Below are 24,437 nucleotides of genomic sequence, written 5' to 3' on the forward strand. Positions count from 1 at the left end.
TTTTCTTTTTTTTTTCTTTTTTAAAGAAATTAAGACTTTTATTCGGCAAGTATGTGTTAAATGGATAAAAAAAAGTGAAAGTAAAGATTTTTCTATTTTGAATAAATAAATGAAGCAGCACAAGTGTTTCACCACTGATAATAAATCAGCACATTAGAATGATTTCTCAAGGATCACGTGACACTGCGTCATAGCTTAGTTTTGAACGGCATTGCTGTGTATGTTAGAATAAAACTTCTGTTCTTAAAAAAAAAAAGATTTGGGATATTGTAACAAATCACAAACAAATGTTGATTGCATTGGTTAATGTTTTAGTTGACATATTCAACAAGTTTTTGACCGTTTTCCTTTCGCTTTCGTTTCCTCCAAGTGTTTGCGTGCAGACCGAAAACAGTAAAGAAGCGTCATTGCGTCTCGAGACGCGGACGCTGCGCGAGCAGATTTGGAAATAGGCTTCCTCAGGCACCAAGAGAAAGTGTTGTTATAGAGGAAGAGCTGCGCGATGGCGTCTACTTTAGCGCTTCTTCTTCTCCTTTCTGCAGGTTTATTCACGGTAAAAGCTGGTAAGTTAGACAAAATGTTATAAAAATTTATAAAATAAAATAAAGTAACACGTTAAACTTGTTTTGGGCCGGTTTACCGATGGCTGCCAGGTACAAAAATCATTTATTCAGCGCTTGATTAAACGGTAGCTACTTCACAATGTTAATGTTAATAGCATTTAAATCCTTTCTCTTGATTGTCGCCTTTCTGCTGTTCTTGTGTTTGGTTTTAGGTGATGACTGTAAGAGCTACTTGAACATTAATAACGAGTTCAAGAATTGGATTAACTGCTATGGTCGGGAGCATTGCTGTGGATCCTGTAATCACAGATACTGCTGCTCCTCTGAATATTTTAAGTTATCCGAAAGTGATCAAAACCTCTGCACTTTGTAAGGACCTTTAAGTCAATGCAATTTTCTATAGCTACAGATGTCCGTTAGACACCTAAAGTTTCTTTTTCTACACCCTCATGTCGTAGGCTAAGATTATCTTACACTTTCTGAACACAAAGGACATTTTTCAAATAACCACCTGACTGATTGAATCATCAAAAATTACAACTTTCATGATTGGGTCAGTTTATGGTTTAATTTCCCTCATCATCCATAACTGTGATCTAGTGATAATTCTGTAAACCGAGACACTGACTGTACAAGTGATTTCTACTTTAAAGTGTCCTATACTGTTAATATCAGTTTTTGATTCTAACCTGATCACGAGTCTAATCAAACATAAAGCCCTATCTTGAAATGTACCTGGCCTGTTCTTATCTCTGGTTTCCGGATCGTGTTGGCTGAGGTTTTTTTTTATCTTTTCTCGCACCTCCCACCATTTCCTACCGAGGCTGTGTTCTATTTGTGATGCATCTTGCAAAATGCATCTCACAGATTGGTGTGTTGCGCTTTTAGCCCTCACTTTGTTCTTTAAAGAACAAACATTTTAAGTCATTGCTTTAAAAAGAGGTCAACTTGAAGATGAAGCATGATGCAACTTTTTTGAAGGGGTTAACATGGTGGCCTAGGCAAGACAGGACATGACCAAATAAGGAAAAAAAAATGTTGTAACAAATATTTTAAGCAAACAAATGCTTTACATTTTTTTAGTGGCATAGATTGCAGAATCCTGATTTGATATTGTATATTTTTAATAGTCCCAGCACAAAGCAAACTAACCACAGCAGTAACCAATGTGTTTTCATTAAACCTGTGTGGTTTAATTAAATTAATAAAAAATGGCATTTAAATAAATGAAGTGTTAACAAGATTTTAATATATTCATTAGATTTTATAGATTATACTAATATATGCTAAAGAGCTTTTCTAATGCTTGTTGCTTCATGTTTTATCTGTCCTTCAGAAGAAACAATAATATTGTTATTGGCTCATTAATAACGGGGGTGATCCTTATCGCTGTGTTCATCACCTGCTGCTGTATCTATAAAATGTGTAGAACACCCAGACGTAAGTGTTTTAGTGTGAAAGGATTAGTCCACCAAAAACTGAAAACGTGCTCACCCTCAGGCCATCCAAGATGTAGATGGGTTTGTTTCTTCATTTGAACAGATTTGTAGAAATGTAGCATTGCATGACTTCCTCACCAGTGGATCCTTTGCAGTGAATGGGTGCCGTCAGAATGAGAGTCCTAACAGCTGATGAAAACATCACAATGGTCCACAAGTAATCCACACCTCTCCAGTTCATCAATTAATGCCTCACGAAGCAAAAGCTGCCAAATTTGTCATTAAGGCATTTTTAACCGGTTAAATATCCATAATATTGCTTTATACAGTAAAAAACGTTCTTTTCTGAATCGGGAGAGAAATACAGACCACAGACCAGGCACCCCTTACAAGCAAAAACAGTTATTTTACAGTTATTTTAAATATGGGTATGGATTTTACACTAAAGGAAGTGTTATCACGGATTTACATTAAACATGTCTTAATGATGAATTTGTTTTTTACAAACATGTAGCTTTTTGCTTCACTACATGTTAACTGGTGGACTGGAGTGGTGTGGATTTCTTGTGTATTATTGTGATGTTTTAATCAGGTGTATGGACTCTCATTCTGACGGCACCCATTCACTACAGAGGATCCATTGGTGAGCAAGTGATGTAATGCTACATTTTTCTACAAATCTGTTCTGATGAAGAAACAAACTCATCTACATCTTAGACAGCCCGAGGGTGAACAAATATTCAGCATATTTTCTTTTTTTGGGTGATCAGTTCCATTACGGGGATTATATATTATATATTATTTAGGGGGCTGGTAAAATTGAATTGTAAATTGATTTCTGTCTTGTTTTTCCCCCTCAGCTGTGGCAGGAGCTCATGTGACTACAATCTCAAATGCACATTTCATTCAGCAGCAGCCTGTAATGCAGGCGGGCCAGTACCCACAATACCAACCAGTGCCGACTCAACCGGGTTATGGTCAGCCAATGCAGACGGGCCTGTATCAGGGACAGCCATATGCACCAGGACCCCCGCCCTCATATCACGTGGCCGGTAAGAACATCTAGTACTCGACAGACTGAAACCATGTAGTAGTCTTTTCTGGGAAAGTATCAATTTTTTCTGTTTCCAGTGAGTCCTGGATATCCCACTGGTCAGAGTGCATATGACGGAGGCCAGGCCATGTACCCCATGCAGCCGCCTGCCCAGCCGGGGGTCATGTATATGCCTTCAGAAACATTGAATCAGCCGGCCTACAACCCCGCCTACGTGCAGCCACCAAACATCGCTTACTAAAGCGCGACCGTCTGTCAATCTGCTGGACTGTGGAGGTTGACGCATATTTCGCGAAGCAGTCAGAATGTGGCCAAAATAATGTGGATTATACAAAAATAGTGGATGTGTTAGACTCAGGTTATTACTGGTTTTAAATTGAGTTATTTTGCGTTATTACGTTTAGTAATTTCTTTCAGTTTCGTTTTCACTCCGTGGCAAACTGTGGAAAAATGTTTTTGGGAATTGTAAATAAAGCAAAGATTAGTTTTACAAGAAAATACAATTTCAGTCTTTCTACAAGCAATAAGTGAATTGTTTTAATGCAGTTTTAGTTGTTTTTTTTCTACTTTCATATTAATTATTAGATTATTATTTTAAAACTGAACTGAACTGTTACACAATATAAAATGTAAAGTTCTTTCGTTTCAGTTTACGTAACTCTGTTATTGAGTTTTCATATTTTCATTAACGGTGTTACTCATAAATATGATTGTGTAGGGGTTTACATTTCAGATGACAGTGACGGGGATTCCGTTCAAACAAAGTGTCAACAAGTTTTCTATTTTGAGCTTTTTTCCTTTGAGGGTCTAAAAAAATGCAACCGCACTTGAACAACAATGACTGTCACAAAATTTCCACAATCATGTCACGAGTCCCACTGACTTTCTGTAGCAAGTTTAAATGCACATGAAAGATTTAAAGCACAAAATGGCTGTCAAAGTAGGAAAAAGGGTTGCATTTTTGATAAAGCAACCTTTGTTAAAGCATTATGGGAAACCACTGTCATTCACAGTTCCTTATTGTATTGTTTTAGGTTACACAGTTTTTTTGAGAAGCAGCCTATTTGTTTAACGGCTATACATTTTGTAAATGTTTAACTGCTGTTTTTTATGTTTTTATGCTTGAAAGAAGGGAAAACTATATTTAAAGGATGTCAAACTCAACAAAGTCATCCAAACCTTGAATGTATATGGCGCAACCTACTGGTCAAATAAAAAAGAAACAATCTAGTCTAGTGTTTAGTCTTTTTACTTATGCATTTAAATATTATTTTGTATATAGGCTTTTTACTCTTATTATCATAGATTAGTAGATTATTGTTTTGAACATGATGCTATTAACGAATGACAATTGGGATAATTATGGCAATTAACTGAGCAGTTGCAATTGTTTTACAAAATACACTCATCTCTGCAGCAATGAAATATGTAGCACTTTACAATTTACAACCAAATCATTTGAAATATCTAATTCATTTAACTTACACTGGAAACATTTGCTACACCTCTGGGCATTTTTTTTAGGCATCCAAAACTAACTCATTTACCATGTACCAGAAAGGGGAACCTTATTCTCCTTTAAATTATATATTTCAGCTCTGCAATAATGCTATTTCTTATCCTCAAACTGAATCAAAGTCAGGATATATTGAAAATGTACTCAAAATTATTTTGAACAATTCATTAATAAATGTTTATTTGATTTGGATTCTAAATGACATCTCTCTGTTGACATGTGCCACACTTCTTCTTTTGGTGTCTTGTCCCTCATATCTGTTTTGATGACAGAGCAACAGAATGTAAATAACTTATTTTTTATTAGTAACACAGCACATGGTTGTGAATGACGCAATGTCTTGTGGGTGGCTGATTCACTATGGAAAGTGAGAACTATCTTTCTTTGACTGAACTGTTCACTCCTCTCATTGTAGCCGCCTACTCTTGTCTACTTCCACATCTAAGATTAGCATATGTGAACGCGTTCATTGAGATGAATTAGATCGAAAGAATGAATCATTAATGCTAAAGATTTAATATAGGCACAAATTTGGAAATTCCCACAAGAAGCATGCAACACTACTGAAATGTCCAAATTGAAGCATGACCGGACTATGAGATGTTCCTTTGGGTCATTAGGGTTACTTGCAAATAATTGATTAAAAAAAAGATGCATATTAACTGCAAATGACTTTAAGAATTAAACCAAACGATTAAAGTTGGTTGCTGATTGGATGGAGGCAGATCTGAATGTGATTGGCTGCATCCAAAACTGCATAGTTTCCTACTATATACAGTATAGGCCAAAAACAGTGGTATGTCCAAATTCACAGTATCTATCTACTAAGTACCTGACCTACTTCTGGTAAGATTGTGAAGTATGCATCCAATTGACACTTTATTGGAAGATACAGTTATACGATTTTAATTCGAAACTGCAAGGCAAAAAAGTAAATATGCATAAATGAAATATATAAATAATGTAATTAAATAAATAATTTAATTATTAATTATAGAAATTATTAATAAATAATTTATATAAATAAATTCACAATAACGCACGATATAGAATTAATATAGAGTGAATATTCATTTCATGCCGACTTTAAAGCTGTGGTAGGTAACATTTGACGCTCTAGCGGTTAATAAACAGAACTGCTTGCGTCTTGCGGAAGAACATTGTAGCCGGAACTACTTATCTCTGTTTATGTCTATGAAGAATCACAAAGGTACTGGGTTACTCCGCCGCGGTACCCCCGAAGCAATTTAAAATAGTCCGAATATAAACACTTATTATAGGTGCACCCTAGTGATTCAGGGCAAGCTAAAAACACGGTTTGGAAAATGGATTCATGGTGTACTCGCTTATTATATATATTTTTCTACATTTTGAACACAAAGTTACGGACCGCACGTCCGCACCTCTGATTCAATTGGTTGTTTCTTAACGGGAGCGGATGAATTTCTGCAAATGGACCACTGGGAGGAGCCAGAGGAGCTTGATTTTTTCACAGATTATCCTTCTCATATTTTACTGTCAGGACATAATGACAGGTTTAATAAATATATAAAAATATATTTTAACAAAAGTTACCTACTGCAGCTTTAAGTGCACTGGAGACTGAAGTCCTGGTGGTTTCACATGGAATTCATCACAGAAATGATTCATGTCTTTAAGGTTTGGAATACAAACAGTGTGTATAGCTACTTTTAGTTCTGACATATAAAATCATGAAAATAAACAGTGAAATGCATTTCTAAACTTTCGTTTTCGTTTTATCCATAAAGGCCCCAGTATGGGAGGGGCATTTATGGATTGTGAGATCCACTTTGTGACAGAATTCCGGTCCGTTATTCAGCCACTGAATCCCATTGTTGTGAGTGCAATGTCGTCTGTTGGGTGTCATGTTGTTTCGTGATCTTACGCTCGCAAACATCCATCTGTGACGTCTCTCACAGGCTTAGCAGTCTCGTGGTTAACATTTAAACCTGTGCTTTCCCTCTTCCTTTACTTTTAAAGCAGTACGTGGGAGCTGAAGGCGACTTCTCAAATTACCACATCCGCAGATTCCGCACAGAGCGAGCGGTTGAACGGAAGAGCGGAGTTATGGCGTCCACCGTCCCAGTTCTTCTGCTCCTGTCTGCGGTTTTATTCACGGCGACATTCGGTAAGTAAATAAAATACCTAAAGAAAAGGACTCTTAGGGCTTAAGCTTATTCTTGTTGACGATTTGTTCTGGTTAAACTACGTCTGCTTAGTATCTGGATCTACAAGCGACATGAAATGCGCTTGCACGTCAAATGTGTGTTTTTAGCACGTAAGCTATATTTTGTTGTTGTTTTTGCTTTGTGCTAAAGCATGACTTTTCTGTGTCATTTGTAATGTTTTTTATTTATTTATTTAATGTTTCATGTATAGTTTTAGTGCTAGTTTTTAAATGATAAAAAAAAAAAAAATTAACAAAAAGATTTTGAAAAAGCACGTTTTGAAAAAGTTTCAGCCTTTCGACTTACAAATTTCACCCGTCATTCAGTGTGCTTGAAATTATTCTTTAAAAACAAATTCTACAGCTATTTTTTCAGTGTATTGAACATATAGATATTGTAATCGAAGTATCCAATGCGAATTTTGCACGAGTTTTGTGTAGGCTATGTGAAATGTTTGATCATTTTGAAGTCTTAGGAAGTTTCCGTATATTTGAAATTCATGTGATTCCCTATACCATTCTAAAATAAAATCAGCTCACAAGTGATGCAATACAGTTAATTACTTAATAAATGTAATTATGTGCATAAAACTCAAAAGATGAACGGTCGCAGAAAGTCTGTGCTGCTCATTTACATAAAAGAAAAACAGACAATTATTTACTCTATTAAACTCTTGAAAGCCATAAAAGTACCATTCAAATAATCTAAATGGCTATGTTCCATGTCATATTCCAACTAACTTGGGTTTGGGTGACGTAACATAGAATAATACATTTTAATTTGTGGTTAAACAAGCCTTATAATATATTTTTTTGTGTTTATTTCTTGTCTTTTTGCTTCTGTTTAGCCGATGATGACTGCAAAAGCTACTTTACTAGCAATGGTGAGTTTAGGCCCTCCATAGACTGTCGGTATAATCAATACTGTTGTGGGACGTGTGATAACCGATACTGCTGCTTCGATCCATGGTCCAAGTTATCCGAAGAGAAACAAGACGACTGTTTTTTGTAAGCAGTTTTACTTCACTCATGTTTGAAAAAAATGTATTTCATAGTTTCATACTAACAAGAGTGCCCCAGCTGCGGGTTACTCTTTCTGTGTAGCTAGAGTCACCAAACTAGGTTTTGGAAATAAAGAGTTTCTAACCATAACACTTATTTTTGTTTGTCCAGACAAACAGATTGTGAAACCATTGGTTGAGTTAATGTCCCAGTGCAGCAATGTTTTGGTAGTGCCAAGGACTATTATTTACATTTTTCAAGGAAATCCATGTTCAGATCTGGATCTAATCGTGATTAGGTCACATATGAACCAATAAAGTGTGTTTCTAATGTGTCTTCTTCATGATCTGTCCTAAAGCAATGAGAATAAGAATGTCGTGGTCGGCGTGACCGTAGCAGGGCTTGTGCTCTTCATCACGATGTTCATCATCTGCTGCGTCTGCCCCTGCTGCTGCCTCTACAAAATGTGCCGAACACCCAGACGTAAGTGTCTACAATTGCAGATTGGATCCATTCTTGTTCATGTTTTCAATTTGAGACATGACGTAATTGTGACGTGTTTAAATGTGAAGCCAATGAAAAATATTTGCCAGTTTCTCAAACTGAATCTCACAAAATCCATGTTAATTGCAGCATTATTTCCATGTGAAATACGGTCAAAAATCTCTAATATTATCTGCTATATTAGTCTTGTATACTATACAAACCAAAGTCTAAAGGTCTGAACGTGTTATAGTGAGAATATTTTCATGCAGAATCTATTAAATATTGGGTAAAAATATGACCTGGGCATGTTTTGTCCGTCTGACCCATGTGTAAGACAGGGTACAACACTTTTGCCCAAATTTAGACTTTCTCTGACCGTTTAGCCTATGCTACGAATGCTGGAATGTTTCTGTTGAGAGTGGAAAAACTGAATACTGGAGCATTCTGGGATTCCCCACCCAATCTGACTCACTGTGTCCGCAGTAACCACAAACAGGGGGAGGAAGCGCCCATGTGCTACAGGAAGAGGCCTGCAGTGCTACAGCCACTGTTAATGATTGTGTCACAAGATTTTCACATGACAGCTTTAAAGTGCACTTAAAGTGCACTACCCCTTTCTTTTAAGTTTATAAAAGTGTGTGCATCATATGAAAGACTCTCTGTTAAATTCACTGACCTGCTAAAAAAGGCAACCTGTTTATTTGTTTTCTGCTTTAAGCAGCGTTATTTTAGCATCACTGAGATACTATTTTGAAGTCGTTCTTATTCTTACTTTTTTCCACCTTCTGATTTTAAAGTGTCATTTTTATTAGTTTTTAATCTTTATAGTTTTAGATATTTTAGCCCATTTGAAACTAAATGAAAATGAGAATTTTTATAATTAAGTATTTTAGTTTGTTTAACTTAGTAGTTATCTATAGTAACCCTGGCCGGAAATATGCTGTTGGTTTTATGTGAGGTTGCAGAACCGCATTTCTTCACAGGGTGGATTGGTGTTTTTGTCAGTTAACATGAATTATAATCTTTAGGGTTTTTGTCAAGTTATTTATTTACAATTGTGATATAATTAACCTTTTTTAACAATGCTACATGATATAGCCAGTGCTGATATCTGTAGCAGGGTGGCTAATATAACACCAATATTTATCTAACATAATGGTGTGGCTTCTGCTGCTTCTGTGAGAAATCACTCTAGAAGTCTTGAGGTTTAACATTACATTTACATTTAGTCATTTAGCAGATGCTTTTATCCGAAGCGACTTACAAATGAGGACAGTGGAAGCAAGCAAAAACAACAAAAAGAGCTAAGAAATATAATTGCTATAACAGGCCTCAGTTAGCTTAACACAGTACACGTAGCAAGGGCTTTTATATAATATAATAAATGAAAAGAAAATAGAAAGGTTTTGATGCCAGAAGATTTTTTTCAGATTTTATTTTCAATCAAGCAGAGAAAGTCAGTGTGTGCACACTCTTTTATACAGTTTGTCCTAGGGATGCACCGATCCGATACTGAGTATCTGTATCCGCTCCGATACTGATCTGTTGGATCGGGTATTGTTTAGACGAGACCGATCCAAATCCGATAGCCTATTGTGAATATACTATTCTGTGTTGTTAAGCTCCACGAAAATGCACCAAAACATTCTAAAGCCTCCAAATGTTCATGCACTGTATTCCAAGTGTTCTGAAGACGTTCCATAGTTTAATGTGAGTTTTAAATTCTAATTCACAAACTCTTCTGCTGCTGTCTGTCATCCTCCATTCGGCATTTAAACTGCGTGTCGTGTTCAGTTACGAGAGTCAAAACAATGAAACTCTCTCCAAGAGCAGAGTAACTGAAGTTTAACACTGTTGAAAGAAAAGGCTCAATAAACTACATGTATTTTTTGGTCAAATATATGTAGCCTTGGTGAGCATAAGAGACTTCTTTTTTTTAGAAACATAAAAAAAAAAGCATCAGTCTTTCATATAATGTGTATGTTATGCATCGACTGTGAATCCCTCAACCCATTATTCATGTTCGTTTGATTGTTTCTACAGCTGTTATGGGAGCAACAACAACCACTACCGTCGTAAGCTCACAGTATCCTCAGCAGCCTGTTGCTCAGGGAGGTCAGTACCCACCGTACCAGCCCATACCGTCTCAGGCCGGCTACGGTGGCACACCAGCTTATGGAGGACAACCCATGCCTACAGGACCATATCAGGGCCAGCCATATGTAGCGGGACCACCACCCCCATATCAGGAGACCAGTAAGATAATACCACCTTGCACAACACAAAGTTCAGGCAGATGGGCAATATATATAAAATAATCATGATGATTTTGCTGGAAATGCTGTTAATGTTGCAAGATTTTATTTAGCAATAATTTGTCATTAGTTTAGCAATCCTTCGCTGTCTCATGACTCGTGAGTCATGAGTATGACACTTGTTCAGTTCTTTGATTTCAGAAGAGTGTTTCAGTAAATAAGTTGACAGGGATTCATTTGCGTTGACACAAAAAAATGTTGCTTGTGGCACTTTTGATTTATTAAAGGGGTGGTTGATTGTGATTTCACTTTTAACTTTAGTGTGTAATGTTGCTGTTTGAGCATAAACAATTTCTGCAAAGTTACGACGCTGAAAGTTCAGAGTAAACAAAGATATAGTATTTTAAAATTAAGGCAGTTTAATGCCTAAATGGGAAAAAAAAGATTTTATAGTCATGTAAATAGTACAGAAAAACAAATGTAATTTTTACATTAAAAGTTCAGGTAAGTATAATAATTATAATATAAAAAGAGTAAATTCTATACAAGTACTCAATTTTAGAAATGAAAATGTATGTTTACAAGGATTCAAGTAAAATATCAAAGTTATGATACTGTTGTTCCCATCATGCACTGGGGCATGAATAATTAATAAACTTACACTATTCACTGTTTTAGAGTTGTATTTACACCGTTATGGACGCTTTTGTTGTTGGGTTTAGTATTGTGTCATCATTGTGTATCAGGTACAAAGGTCTCTGTTTATTTGGGTAATAACTCTATTGAGTAGACATATTATCTTTAAAAAGGATCGCAAGCTGTCTGCTTGCTTACTTCGATGTTTGTAAATAAACCACATGCTCTCATAGCATAGTTTTTTTCTGTGCTATATTGTTTGAGTAGCCTAAAGTTTACAAACCGTAACTGTGTGAAATTCACTTGAGTATTCTGGATTTAACATAAAATAAAAAATTAGAAATTAAATGTACTTATTTCTAGAGCTGTCGCCACCTAAGGATAATTCTGGTCAACTAGTAGTCATTAATTTTAAGCATTAGTCGACTAAGCGTTTGTTTATTAATAATCCATTTAAATAATTTTAATGAGCCTTTAATTGCTTACATAGCCAAATAAGCACATTCATAAAGCTTGCCACAGCACACCGGCAGAAGTAATGTTTATGAATGTGTCTGGAAAAAAACAGTAAGGAGACTGCATTAATAATATTAATATTTTGATAAACTAGTATTTTCCTTTTTCTCGGTTTAAGAAGATGAAGTCGGTGACACTGACTCATCGTCTCCGCAGAAGTTTTGCGCCTGGGCACCTAAGTCGTGGTATTGCCAGCCCGAGATTCGAACCCACAACACTGGGGCTAGGAGTCAAACTCTCTAACCACTAGGCCACCAGTTCCCCCAAATTCATTGACTCATAGTGAAGCTGTAATTCTGCATGTGTTTCCAGGAGGCCCAGGATATCCTGTTCCCTACAGTCAAGCCGTTCCCTACAGTCAGGCTGCGTATGATGGCGGGCAGGCCACGTACCCCATTCAACCACCAGTTCAGCCCGGCTTCGCTCACCCACCCCCACCAACAGACTACAGCTCGACTCAACCGGCTTACAACCCCCACTACATGGAGCAACCAAAGACCGGCTACTAAACCACAACCTGGATCGTTGATGGTTACGTAGTTTTATCCTACAATTGCGCAATGTACATCTACTGTTGACAGCATCCTCCAATCGGAGTTGGGAATTAAATGATCGGGATTCGCTATCAATGTGCGCTTGTGTGCTATCATCGTTTTCTTTACACTTAATTTTATATCAATATATTTTTATTTACTCCTGCTATTGTGCGTGACTCCAAGCCATATAATGTTTTCGTTTTGTTTGTTTTTGTCCACCAAGCAAAAGGGAATATGTTTTACCAGCCTCAGACCGTTTCGACTTGAAATGCCATTAAACGCCTTAAATATCACCAGTTTTATTTAACCTGGGAATTTGCACAAAACATTGACACTTAATCAGTTGGTGCATTTGAACAACGCCAGCATGCTGTTTAGATGTTTTCACGATTCACTTAGCGTTCAGGTTCATGATTTTGTGAATGTTTGTATAAGTGTCCTCATGCTCAGAGATCCAGAATATGCCTTATTTAATTCAGCTTTTGCAGCAAAATTACATGTGGACACCTTAAACACAATGTTCCCACCGTGTGTTTGGGTAATTTTATGGAATTTGGCTTTTGGCTGTTGTAGAAATTCCATGTTTATGAAGGAGGCGTCAACACGTTTTATATGTTTCCCTTGTGAACTCTTTCTTGAGGGTCTGAAAAGCATTTGAATTTGAGGAACAATGGCCTTAATGCGTTCCTGACTGGAAGCCAAATGACTTTAAATAATGTGAAGCACTTATTTTTAACCATTAAAAGCCACTCAAGGTCAGAAAGAGGGTGAAATTGTAAGCTGTTTGGCTGCTTTGTTTGGTGCTCTGGAAAATGCAGTGACATGCTCTCCCATGTTATGAAGTTAGGTCATAAGGTATCAACAATCTACAGATTCCTGTTGGGTGTGTCAGGTCACATTCTTGGTTTATTAACTGTATTGTATGTTAAAACTAATCAATGTTTTACGTTAAAATGTTCTATGTATGTAATGTTCTAAGCATCTCAATGTTTGCAACCGCAAATAAAGAAAAATTGTGCTGCCATCACTGTTAAATTGTCAGACATTCTCATTTAATATTTTAGGCAGAACATTTGTTTACCTACACAGGGGAAGTTAAGTGGTTTACAGGAAGTGAGTATACTTGTGTGTTGTTGACTAATTTTAATTAAAAACTACATTTTCGTTTCAAGATATTCGAATGATACATACTCCATGTAGCATCTTGAAATCACAAACTTCTTAAATTGGTAAATTCATTACCTTATTTTACTAGGCTACACTCTTAATGATTCTGATTGGTCAATAGCAGGATTCAGCCATTTCCAAATATATAATAGCCACGCCATTAATCAAACCCCTCAAATGGATACCTGGACATTTATCATTTATTATCTTTTTTAGTGCGGTCTTTGTGCTGTGATGCGGTCAGAAACCAGATAGACGATTGTCCAGGTATCCATTTGAGTTTCATTAGTAGTTCAGATGATTGAAAACAACATTTTCAATAATCTTGCCTTCAAAAGGAAGATTTGATATCGGTCTATCATTTCTCAATATGTTGTTATCAAGATTGCTCTTTTTCAGGAGGACCTGTACAACTGCAGTTTTCAAGCATTTTGAAAAACGAGTCTGTGGAGTGATAATACGGACTTGAATGTAGGACCGGCTTCAGCCGAAACCTTGAAAGGGACTAAGTTTCCATTTCAGGGGATTGATTAATGCCGTGGCTGTTAAATATTTGGAAATGGCTGAATCCTGCTATTTACATTTACATTACATTTATTCATCCAGAACTTGTTGTGTCAGAGCAGAACAACAGATGACAGTCGTCTACATAAAAGTGGAACCTTGCATTTTCAATATTAACTTCTAGACTATATATATATTAAATAATAATGGCCCCAATACAGATCCTTGGGGGACTCCCGTACCCACATTAAGTCCGATTTAATTCCTTCCACTTGCAAACACTGAATACTTTTCTATGGAAGTCTATAGTTTTTCTATGGAAGTCTATATTCAATAATACAAAAATAATGAAAATTCTACAGGTGATATAGAATTAATTCTTTAATTTGGATCATTGGTCTCAGTTTTTAAAAGAACAACAAAAATCTGAGTAGATAAGACGAACATAATGTTTCTGAGGGGAAAACTGACTTTGTGTTCGATCATTATGACCCCATTTCCTTATCCATGTCTTCAACGTACTTTGTTTCAAATCAGCAGATCTCCTCCAGAGCCAGTTCTACCATGATGTAATGCAGTTTGATGCACTACAATGGACTTATTTCAAGATAAATGTTTCATATACAGGATGTTAAATGTGCAATAACAAATGTTCAAGCTAATCAAAATGACGTTAGCATCAATTACTATAATTGAATGTAGAGACACAAACCCACCTTCGCTCTCAGACAGATCTGGGACCAGACAGAACGTGTCTCTAATGGTGGGAATAACCTGATCGTATATGTGCAGGACGTCTAGACAGTGTTCGGAAATAGACGAGTCCTTCAACAGTAGCCAGTGCAGTAACATCAGAGCTTCTCACAGTACCTGCAATCCAGGACCCGTCCAGCTCTGATAACCCACTGTCTGACTTCCTCTGCCTTTTGTTTTCAGCCATTGTCTGTGTAAAACCACAACTGTCCACACCACCTGAGGACGAGAACATGTGTTGTGTGGTCAGTCCCAGAGAATTCAAAAGCAATTGTTCTGAAAATGTTTTTGGTGGTTTTACTTCAAAACAAACTGATTTTTTCAAGGGAAAAGGTGTTAATACACTTCTACACTTCTCAGTAATACACCGACAGGATGACTCACACAAAGCCGCCCTTGTTTCTGTTCTCCATGTGAACAGTGTGGTTATTAACCGGATGACCTGTTGACAAAGGAATTAGACTTTTAATACCACTTCTATTCAAGTAATGCATTGCAAATGAAATAATACAAGATAATGACCTCTAGTACTAAGCGAGTCCACACATCCTCAGAAGCAGATTTATATGGTCTAGAGGTGATTTTGAGAAAAGGACATCGATGTAAGAGAAGAGGAAGGATAATCATGTTAAATCATGCCAATACAAGACACTAAAAGACACTTACATTCATGCAAGTAGAGTTAAGTGGCCAACCCTTCATTAAAGACGATAAATGACAGAAATCTCACAGACAGATGGACAATACTGTAGGACTAGAGTCAGACAACACTTGACATCACCACCTGGAGTCTACATTTGAGAAATGAGACGGCAGTTTAATTAGTTTGATCATCATTACTATTTACTAAAATAATATTTAAAAATAAATAAAGTCTTTGTTTGAAATGAAATACTGACTACTGCACAAAATACTACATGTACTAGCTGCCCCTCCAGAGGTCACATCTGCTGGTCTCACACAGCATTGAGGACGTCTAATTTCTGAAGTAATCATTCTAAAATTAACTGTTATTATTGGAGGTGTAAATGACTGATTTCTTTCTTTCTTTGGAATATAATATTTACTTTTCGGAAACAAGGCAGCCTCAACGACGTATGCAGCTGACGGATGTGTTCCTCAGAAGACTAAAACTGTTGTTCTTCCGTCTGTTTTTCAAAGTATCATGAGAAACAGAATACAGTATGCAACATGAATACAGTATATAGTATCAAAGAGTGGGATGCTACATTAGTCACACGACCTCACTACATGGCAGAATTAATTTACTGCATAAAAAAGTAATCCATTTACATTTAATTGTATTATGTCTTATATTACGCAGTCTAAGCAAATAATCAAGATAGTACAAATTTTGTTAGTCATAATTAAAATCGACAGATGTTGAGAACGCTGGGTTGTACTAGCCAATTCAATCCAAAACCAAAGAATTGAGATAACATCTATTATACATGATTTCTCATTGAATATTTTAGATCACAATCGGCACTTAACCAATATTCCTCATTTTGGTTTAGTTTAATTTTAGGGAGTCCAAACACGCAATGAACTAAAACTAATAAGTAGTAAAATATAACAATAATAATAAAAAAGAAAAACTATAAAGAAAAAATAACTCATATAAAACAACAACAATATTACTAAAACTTTAACTAAATTATAATTCAAACAGAAAACAGAAAAATAAAATCTAATTCAAAGTGTGAACAAAAAGTATGACAGTATATGGATGATCCTTAACCTCAAGAGCTGGTTGTCCTGTGCTCTCTCGACTAGCGAACTAAGCGTTTTCAAACAAGCGCTCTCTAGCGCCCGCCTCTGGCCAGCGGCGGTAGTGAAGGCCGGATCTGCCAGCTGTAGGATCCTCCTGAGAAGAGGCAGCTGTGTCTGCGTCTCCCCGTTCAAGTGTTCAGAGGCACTGAGGAGATGTCCTCCTGATGACACAAAACCCCTTTCAGAGCCTCGCTGCTGTAGCACACCATATGACAGAGCGCTTTGATGTCTGCTGAGAGACTCCTCCAGACTGGAGCCAGACCATCCCGACAGTGAGCTGCCGTGGAGCGAGGTCTTTCCCTGAGCTCTCCAGCGACTGAGGGTGTGCGGATGTGGAAGCTGAGCAGGGGCAGGAAGTGCACAGCGGCCGGACAGGAGCGCTGGGAGGTTTGGAGAGCAGCATTTGGGTTGTGTGGGACACTATGGGGTTGATGGAGAGCTAATGCGGTCAGAGCAGACGCAGCCAGACTCGAAGCTTGAAGCAATCTTGATGGTGAAGCCATCTGAATTCTGTGGAGGACGAGCTGGAAGTTGCCAAAGATCCCCGAAAGAAAGAGGGAAGAAGAAAGAAATTAACTTTTTTTCAAGCTGATATTTAAAGACACTATAAAAATTGCCACAGGTTTTCTAGCCCTGAAAATCTGCCAATTTAAGATTTTTCCCCCTCTATTACCTTCCTATTGTTTTTTTTTTTTTTTTACTTTCAGAAATGAATAATTTATTATAAGTATTAGTACTTTTTTAAATAATATTTAATGTAATAAATAATAAAATAACAAATTATACTTTAATAAATTCAAAAGTATTATTTCAATTGCATGATGTAAAAATGAATACTAGTACTACTAGCAATAATAATAATAATAGTTATTGTAATTAATACAATAATCTACAATTAACTTAATAAAATTAATTTCACTAACAAAATGTTTTAATAAAAGCAAGGACATGATGTAAAAAGATCAATAATATACATTCTAATAATGGTTTTTATTATTATTAATAATACAATATTCTATATTTAATTTGATAATAAAACAACAAATCATAATATTTTAAAAATGAAAAAGTTAATATTATATAAAATACTATCATTAATACGAATTACTGTTAACAATGTTCTATATTTAGTTTAATAATAAATGAAATACAACAAATAATATTTTAATGTTTAAAAATGCATAAAGCAAATATTATGTAAAAATGACTGCTATGAACACTACTAGCAATAATAATACTAGTTATTGTTATCAGTACAGTATTCTGTCCTATTTAATTTAATTAGTACATCCTTCAAATACAACTTTAATAATAAAATAATGTTAATAACAATAATATGTTAATAGTTATATAAAAATCTGCAAATGTCATGATGTAAAGTCTTTAAAAATATATTCTTTGGTAAAAAACAAAGTGTTCTGTATGGCTTTGTTAATGAACCATAGCAATCTCTGCTCATGTGACTTAAAAGTATATTTGATCAGCGTTTAAGAAGTTGACATAGTTCAAACCTTCCACTGGAAAATACCCCCCAAACAAATGATGCAATGGAAATTTCCGTCCTTACAGCATTGTATGATGAATGTTGTAAAAGTGGGCTGACGATTTCCCAAAATAAACAGCTGTATGTAATGGAAATTGATGTTTATAGTAGGTTTCTCGTGTTTTCTGGACACTCAGAGGCGTGATATGTTTAATTTGGATGCTCCTGTGGTTTACAGGACTGATGGACAGCAGGAGACACAGACACAGAGCACTCGGCAGCAGCTTCAGTAACACACACAGCCTCACTGCAACACACTGAGATAACAGAAACAAGAAGACATCTGATCAGCGGTTCACTTCCTGTTGGTGACCGGCGCCCAGGGTTCAGTCCAATCGTGCGAGGGAACGTTTGGACCGAGCTGGTTTACCATCTGACAGATGATATTAAGGGTCAAATGAGAATGGAAATACATCAGCAGACAGGAAATGTGCATGTCTCTGCTTTTTGCATTTGCCCTTTGTGTTTGTTTTCCTAGTTTGTTTTTTCTTATGTTTCAGCATAAAAAAATAAATCCTGCCCTCTGGTAAATGGCCGTTTTTGACAGGAGATGTTTTCTTGGAGAATTCGGCTGAGAAGTTTCCTTTAGTCATGAACGCTTGACTCGCAGGAGAGTGAACACTGTGTTAACACAACAAACAACACCACGTAAAATAAACTCATATTTGTCTAGATCAGATTTTAGGTAACATTTTACTGCCAATAAATGTTTTTTTTTTTTTTTTATTAATATATAATATTAAATATAATATGAATCATATAAAAATCCAACAGTAATACCTTTACTTTTAATAACACTCCTTAATATTATTAATATAAAAAAATAGTAATACTTCAATATTACACTGTTTAACAATAACAAAAAACAACAATAAAAATGTACATTTATTTATATTATATTAAAAAGTATGGTGTTTACTTATTTAATATTTATAATAATTTTAGTAAATACAATAAGAATTATTATCATTACTACTATTATTAATATTAATGTTATTAAAAATGATATAGTGTTACTTTTCATTCATAGTAAATAATTAGAATAATGTAATAATAATTTAATAAACAAGTATTAAATAATAATACAAATAATTTTTAAACAATAAAAACTATTACTTATTTTATAATATTAATAATAATAAGACATTACATATATACAAATAATAACAGTACAATAACAATAAGAATTTCTTATTTTTATAATGAAATAATATAATCATTATTATCACTATTAATATTACTAATAACATTGTTATTATTATTAAATAAGATTATTATTATTTAAATAAAAACAATAATAAAGTGTTTCTACTACTTTATATATATATAATTCATATTTTTACAATCTGTAGTATTATCACCATAAATATTTATGTTGTTATTAAAATAATGAAGTATTACTATTAATTATTCTTTATAATAATAATAATAATTATTATTATTTATATTATTATTGATAATATGATTTAAATATTTAGTACAATTTAATTAAATTTAATAGAGCAAAAATAACAAAAAAGTCCAATGTAAGATGATGTGCATCATGTGGAGTGGAGTGTGTGCAAAGAGACGTACTAATATGAGCAAAAAGACACGCATAAATGAACACAATGTTGTAGCAGACAGTGCAGACCACAGAACAACCGTCTCTCATTACTGTTTTCTCTCATTACCATTCAACTCTGGCTGTAGCGACTGCACCTGCAGCGAAACAAGCCTTTAGCTGGATGTCGTCAATGTTTCAGTGGCTCTGTGGAGCTCTCTGTACCTTCCTGGACAGCAGCTCCTCGCGTTCGCTCCCAGCGTGAGCTTTCTCCTTCTCCAGGACCAGCTGGGTCTGCCGCTGCTGCTCCTTCTCCTGAATGACTGGGTTGTTTCAGGGAGCCGCGCAGGACTCGGATCTCTCCGTTCTTCATCAGGATCTCCTCCTCTTCCTCCTTCAGCTGAGAGTCAACAGAAATGCAGAGTGATAAGAACTGGTTTTTAAACCTTCAGTCATCAAAAACTAAATGACAGCAGTTTTGGCGACCCAACCTCGACCGGAATTTAGGAATAAAATGTATGATCAGGCATCTATATGAGCACAAATAAAGCATTTTTCTGCAAACTACAAAGAACCGATCAAATGAAGTGCATGCACCTTTTTCTTCCGGTCTGCTGGCTGCGACTCTTAACTGCTTACAGGTCAGATCTTCTCCATCTTTACTGGAACGTCCTTCCCCTGTGAGAGACCCAGAATTAAATGTCACCCCGTCCCGTATACGGGACGCCTACGTTGACTATACTATATTACAATCAAATTTAATCTAATCTTGACAAACTATATATCGTTGGAAAGGTCTAAGACTCCAAAATATATATTTTACCAATATTTTTTGTTAAAAATTATGTAGGAAAAGTAATAGATTAATTTATGACAAGAGTGCACCCTCAGAAATCTACATTACAAAAGGAGCTTTTACCTTTGTTTAAAAAAAATACTTCCTCGCATCACTTTTTAGAAATCATCAGAAGTTATATATCACTTGAAAACATAAAATCTCAAAATTCATCCTTTAAAACCCATTTTAAAATCAGACATTGCATTACCATGTAAATGGCACATCAAAATCATGTTACAAAATATTTTCAGTCATGAAATATAAAAATTTAGGTTTGTATCATGCACATTCAAGTCTATCTTCAAAAACATGAGTGACAGTTATCAGGTTAAACTTCAATTTAGCTTTTAGTTTAACCCATTCAGAGTCCACACAATGCAAAAATTAACTATGCAAAGAAATCAAATTTTAATCATTAGTTTTTATTAATACTATCCACTGTGTGAGACACAAAATAACACACAACTTGTTAAATTTCTAGTGTAGCCCATCCATATAATGCAGAAATGAGCTATGCAATATTACAAAAATGGTTGGTCTAAAATCAGACAGGGTAGTGTTTGTGAAAGGAGCATCCGAAGTGTCTCCTACTAACCGAACGCATCTTTTCTTCGTGCTTCTTTACTGTTGTTTGTGCTGCTGCTGATGTCATCGTCTCTGAAAGCAAACGTCCGTTTAAGGCCTGGGGCGCGATGATGTCAATCTGCTCCAGGTGGTCCTGGGTGAAATCCATGTCTTCGTCAAACAGGCCGGGTTCAGCTGGGACCTGATGGCCTTTCACTCTCTTGTTTGGCGGGAGGTTCATGTCAACGAGGTGCTTCTGGGAAATAAATGAAGCATCATGCATGAATGTTCAGTGGATAATTAATATGAAAATAGTCACAATAAGGAATAAGTATGTGTGTTCACATGTTTGTACATATTAGGATATGGTGTCATGGTTTTCAGAGAGTTCCTACGTTTTCAAAAATATGTTAATAATAGTAAAGAAAAACTAAAATAGACACTTATGTACAATTATGGCAGAGATGTTTACTAAAATGTGTATGTTTTTCTTTTTTAACTTTAAGATTTGATATTACGCCGCAGCTTTTTACGATGAAACGTTTTAACGATTCACTGCATTCTGAATAACAACAATATTAATTATATTCATTTTCATCTTGTGGGACAGAATAAACACACCATGTTACGTCAACAACCCATGAATACACAAACATACACACTGTTGAAGTTTGGGCAGACTAGGCTTTTAATGTATAAAATACAGTTAGTGCCATTTGAAAAATAAAATGATATCAGTAGTATAAACCAAAGACCCAGCTGACAATATGATAGTGCTACTGGTCAAAAATAATACCTAACCTTCATTCAACGGTCGTTTAAACATTACATACTGCGTTTACCATGGGACAAATGTGCTCAGATTTATCAGTTACCTGATGCTCGACATGCACGACCAAACTGTAAAACCTCCAAATAAAGTGCTACTCTAAACCATTAACATAAACACGCAATAGTAAACAAATAAATAAAAAGAAACCTGTGTGAAGTTGGAAACATTTCTGATCTTTGCCTCTCATTCTGTGTTGGGGGAGGGTTCGTTCGGTTGTAAAGCCTCACCTGATTGGCTGAAGAGCGGCCCTGGTGTGTCACAACGCGCTCTGATTGGTCTACTGACCAGCGCACTTACGGAAGAACTGGTGGTGAGACAAGTGTCCTACACAAACGCGTTTCATTTAGAAAACACACTCGAAGTAGTGATTTAAAAGTTATTATATTATCAAGTTTCCCTCAATGAAAGGTGTGTGTGGAAAGTTTTGGCATTTTGTTCATACACAATAAAATGTGGACGCTTGTTTCCGTCAAGGAAGGAAGGAAGGATGGATGGATGGATAGACAGATAGATGGATGAATTCCACTTTCTCTCTCACAATTCTGACTTTCTAAAATAGAAACTAATAATTTTAAAGTGCATTGTGAGATAGTAATAATAATATAATCTCACAATCGTGAGCATCAAAGTCCGAATTGTAAGATAAAAGTACCACTAACATTATAACTACCCCGTGGCGAAAAAGTGGATTAATAAGAAACATAAACCATGAGAAAACTAAATCAGATTGTCGTAATGTTATATTTAGTAACCGTGCATAAAAACGTAGACTAATAGTTGTACTAAATCTAAAAACCTGACCTTAAGCTACAATACACACTCTTTTATATTTTACATGCACCAATAGATATGCAACAAAACAACGTTATAGACTATAAAAACATTAAATACACACAATTAAATAGTTTTGTTGGAGTTTGAAGAGCCACTAAAAATGTCGCCGTAATTACATACAATCTCTTTACTGAAAACCTTCACAATCAAGTCGAGTGCATGAACTTGTTCAATGCGAAACAATTTACTGAGACACACAGGAAGAAATGTAAATAAATACACATATATAAATTGCTAATATAATAAACTATGTGCAACATACTCTACAAACAGGTAAGTAATATAAAATGTAACAACTACATTGTACTTTGTTTGATGCGTGATACCCCGTCATGTTATGGAGGGTGACGTCACGGCGAGGTAGCGCTCTGATTGGCTGAGGCGCGTGGCTGCTGAGTGTTTACCATCAGAGCTCAACACTGAAGCTGCACGTACGAGCTCGAGCCACCGACGAAGGAGGAAGTTCGTGGTCGAAAATATTGATTTATTTGTTCGTTTTCATCACTGCGTCGCTAAAAAGCACTCAACAGCCACTGTAGAAACACTCTGTGACCCTACTCTGAATCACTGGAACAGGTCAGTGGCGTTTATGTGGCGCTTTTCCGTGTTGTTTTGAACAAAGGAACGTGCCAAAGACCGAGACTAGGCCTGTTGAGTTCAGCTGATTGATCTCAGAAAACTCGTTTGTTTTCACTTTTGCTTGTATTTCACGGTTTCCTTGCGTTTCCCCTTTCAGCTCATGCGAAAACTTCACGATGAAAACCGAAGTGTCTACTGCTGCTAACTTTGTGACACGTCTATTGAGAGGAACACGGCTGCTTTCAGAAGAACAGCTGCAACAGTTCAGATTCTCTCTGGAAGAGGCTTTGGGGGGTAAGAAAGGATTGGACGTGATCTTTCCATTGTCTAGAAGTAACTACAACCGCATTGTGGTCCAAAATTTTGTGGTTTATGATAAAAACCGACCATTGTTTTGAACAAAGCAGATGAAGGTTTATTGCAGTACCAAAGTCCATTCACTGAAACTTGAACCATATTTTGCCTTAAAGCACCAGAGGCTTTGCCAAATAATTGCAAACACCAAGTCCATGTTTCATTGCACCAAAACCTAACATATATATATTTTAAATTGCAGATCATTATCAGCACCACTGGTTCCCAAATGCACCCTACCGAGGTTCAGGTTACAGGTGCATCCGGATCAACCACAAGATGGACCCTTTGATAGGCAAAGCCGCCTGTACGATCGGAATCGCCAAAGAGCGACTCTTTTCACTGCTGCCAAGCGAACTCACCATGTGGGTCGACCCTTACGAAGTGTCCTACCGGATCGGAGAGGACGGGTCCATATGTGTCCTCTACGAGTCCGCGCCTCCGTCGGACACAAACCAGCCAGACAGCTGCAAAGATGAACTGAGAATCGGACGGGCGAGTCCGTCCAAATCCTTCAGCATGATGACCTGCTCCAGCTGAAGAGCGGTTTTGTGTAATTAATTGCTCGTGGGCACAGTAAATCAGGCATCGCTCACGTTCGATTTATTTTTAAACCTTGTTTTTTTAAGAGATTTGTTTTTCTTTTTTTTTAATCAACGGTGAAATCTTACTCATCTTCTTGACCTCATGGTGAAAACAGATGTATTTTGATTAAATGTGTTTTAAGCTCCCTGTACAGTCCTGTTGAATATGTTTTTTTACAATTTCTATTAAAAGTTTTCTATGAATTTCTTAAAAAAATAAATGGGCTTTTGTGGTTATTCCATGTAAGTATATTTGATGCATCGATTTGATCAAAACATAAGCCATACATAAGACTCTCTATACTTACAATGTGTAGTCTTCATTTTTAATACTTTACAAGCAAGCACTTTACTACAGTTAGACAAGCTACACATTTT

At 36.0% G+C, this 24,437-nt stretch overlaps 3 protein-coding genes and 1 pseudogene across 5 annotated transcripts; 3 read left to right on the forward strand and 1 right to left on the reverse strand.

Annotated features, from left to right (window-relative positions):
- Nucleotides 1-388: 388 nt before the first annotated feature.
- Nucleotides 389-4,286, forward strand: LOC113040240 (protein shisa-5-like). Of its 2 annotated transcripts, XM_026198571.1 has the most exons (5): nucleotides 389-563; nucleotides 776-932; nucleotides 1,900-2,003; nucleotides 2,863-3,054; nucleotides 3,134-4,286. In XM_026198571.1, exons 1-5 carry the CDS (start codon nucleotides 503-505, stop codon nucleotides 3,295-3,297), a joined length of 678 nt encoding a protein of 225 aa, XP_026054356.1. In that variant the 5' UTR covers nucleotides 389-502; the 3' UTR covers nucleotides 3,298-4,286. The 2 variants fall into 2 exon arrangements, with proteins under 2 accessions (XP_026054356.1, XP_026054357.1); XM_026198572.1 differs by lacking the exon at nucleotides 1,900-2,003 and having other exon boundaries at nucleotides 422-563.
- Nucleotides 4,287-6,349: 2,063 nt separating this feature from the next.
- On the forward strand, nucleotides 6,350-13,220 carry LOC113040242 (protein shisa-5-like). 2 transcript variants are annotated; one of them, XM_026198573.1, is made up of 6 exons: nucleotides 6,350-6,430; nucleotides 6,574-6,721; nucleotides 7,609-7,768; nucleotides 8,121-8,245; nucleotides 10,292-10,504; nucleotides 11,968-13,220. In XM_026198573.1, exons 1-6 carry the CDS (start codon nucleotides 6,350-6,352, stop codon nucleotides 12,162-12,164), a joined length of 924 nt encoding a protein of 307 aa, XP_026054358.1. In that variant the 3' UTR covers nucleotides 12,165-13,220. The 2 variants fall into 2 exon arrangements, with proteins under 2 accessions (XP_026054358.1, XP_026054359.1); XM_026198574.1 differs by having other exon boundaries at nucleotides 6,577-6,721.
- A 920-nt stretch (nucleotides 13,221-14,140) lies between these two features.
- LOC113040556 (uncharacterized) lies at nucleotides 14,141-21,117 on the reverse strand (annotated as a pseudogene).
- A 1,820-nt stretch (nucleotides 21,118-22,937) lies between these two features.
- LOC113040245 (protein BTG1) lies at nucleotides 22,938-24,229 on the forward strand. The gene is made up of 3 exons (XM_026198578.1): nucleotides 22,938-23,118; nucleotides 23,279-23,415; nucleotides 23,678-24,229. Exons 2-3 carry the CDS (start codon nucleotides 23,298-23,300, stop codon nucleotides 24,013-24,015), a joined length of 456 nt encoding a protein of 151 aa, XP_026054363.1. The 5' UTR covers nucleotides 22,938-23,118; nucleotides 23,279-23,297; the 3' UTR covers nucleotides 24,016-24,229.
- Nucleotides 24,230-24,437: the final 208 nt, after the last annotated feature.

This window comes from Carassius auratus, chromosome 22 (assembly GCF_003368295.1).
Source record: "Carassius auratus strain Wakin chromosome 22, ASM336829v1, whole genome shotgun sequence".
In the NCBI taxonomy this organism is placed as follows: Eukaryota; Metazoa; Chordata; class Actinopteri; order Cypriniformes; family Cyprinidae; genus Carassius; species Carassius auratus.

Excerpts from the sequence above, each read along its gene's own strand:
- LOC113040240 (XM_026198571.1), top strand. The coding sequence starts at position 503 with ATGGCGTCTACTTTAGCGCTTCTTCTTCTCCTTTCTGCAGGTTTATTC. Across the intron at positions 2,004-2,862 it reads AATGTGTAGAACACCCAGAC|CTGTGGCAGGAGCTCATGTG; the intron begins GTAAGTGTTTTA and ends TTTCCCCCTCAG. Across the intron at positions 3,055-3,133 it reads GCCCTCATATCACGTGGCCG|TGAGTCCTGGATATCCCACT; the intron begins GTAAGAACATCT and ends TTCTGTTTCCAG.
- LOC113040245 (XM_026198578.1), top strand. The coding sequence starts at position 23,298 with ATGAAAACCGAAGTGTCTACTGCTGCTAACTTTGTGACACGTCTATTG. Across the intron at positions 23,416-23,677 it reads TCTGGAAGAGGCTTTGGGGG|ATCATTATCAGCACCACTGG; the intron begins GTAAGAAAGGAT and ends TTTAAATTGCAG.
- LOC113040242 (XM_026198573.1), top strand. The coding sequence starts at position 6,350 with ATGGGAGGGGCATTTATGGATTGTGAGATCCACTTTGTGACAGAATTC. Across the intron at positions 6,431-6,573 it reads AGCCACTGAATCCCATTGTT|CAGTACGTGGGAGCTGAAGG; the intron begins GTGAGTGCAATG and ends TTACTTTTAAAG. Across the intron at positions 7,769-8,120 it reads AAACAAGACGACTGTTTTTT|CAATGAGAATAAGAATGTCG; the intron begins GTAAGCAGTTTT and ends TCTGTCCTAAAG.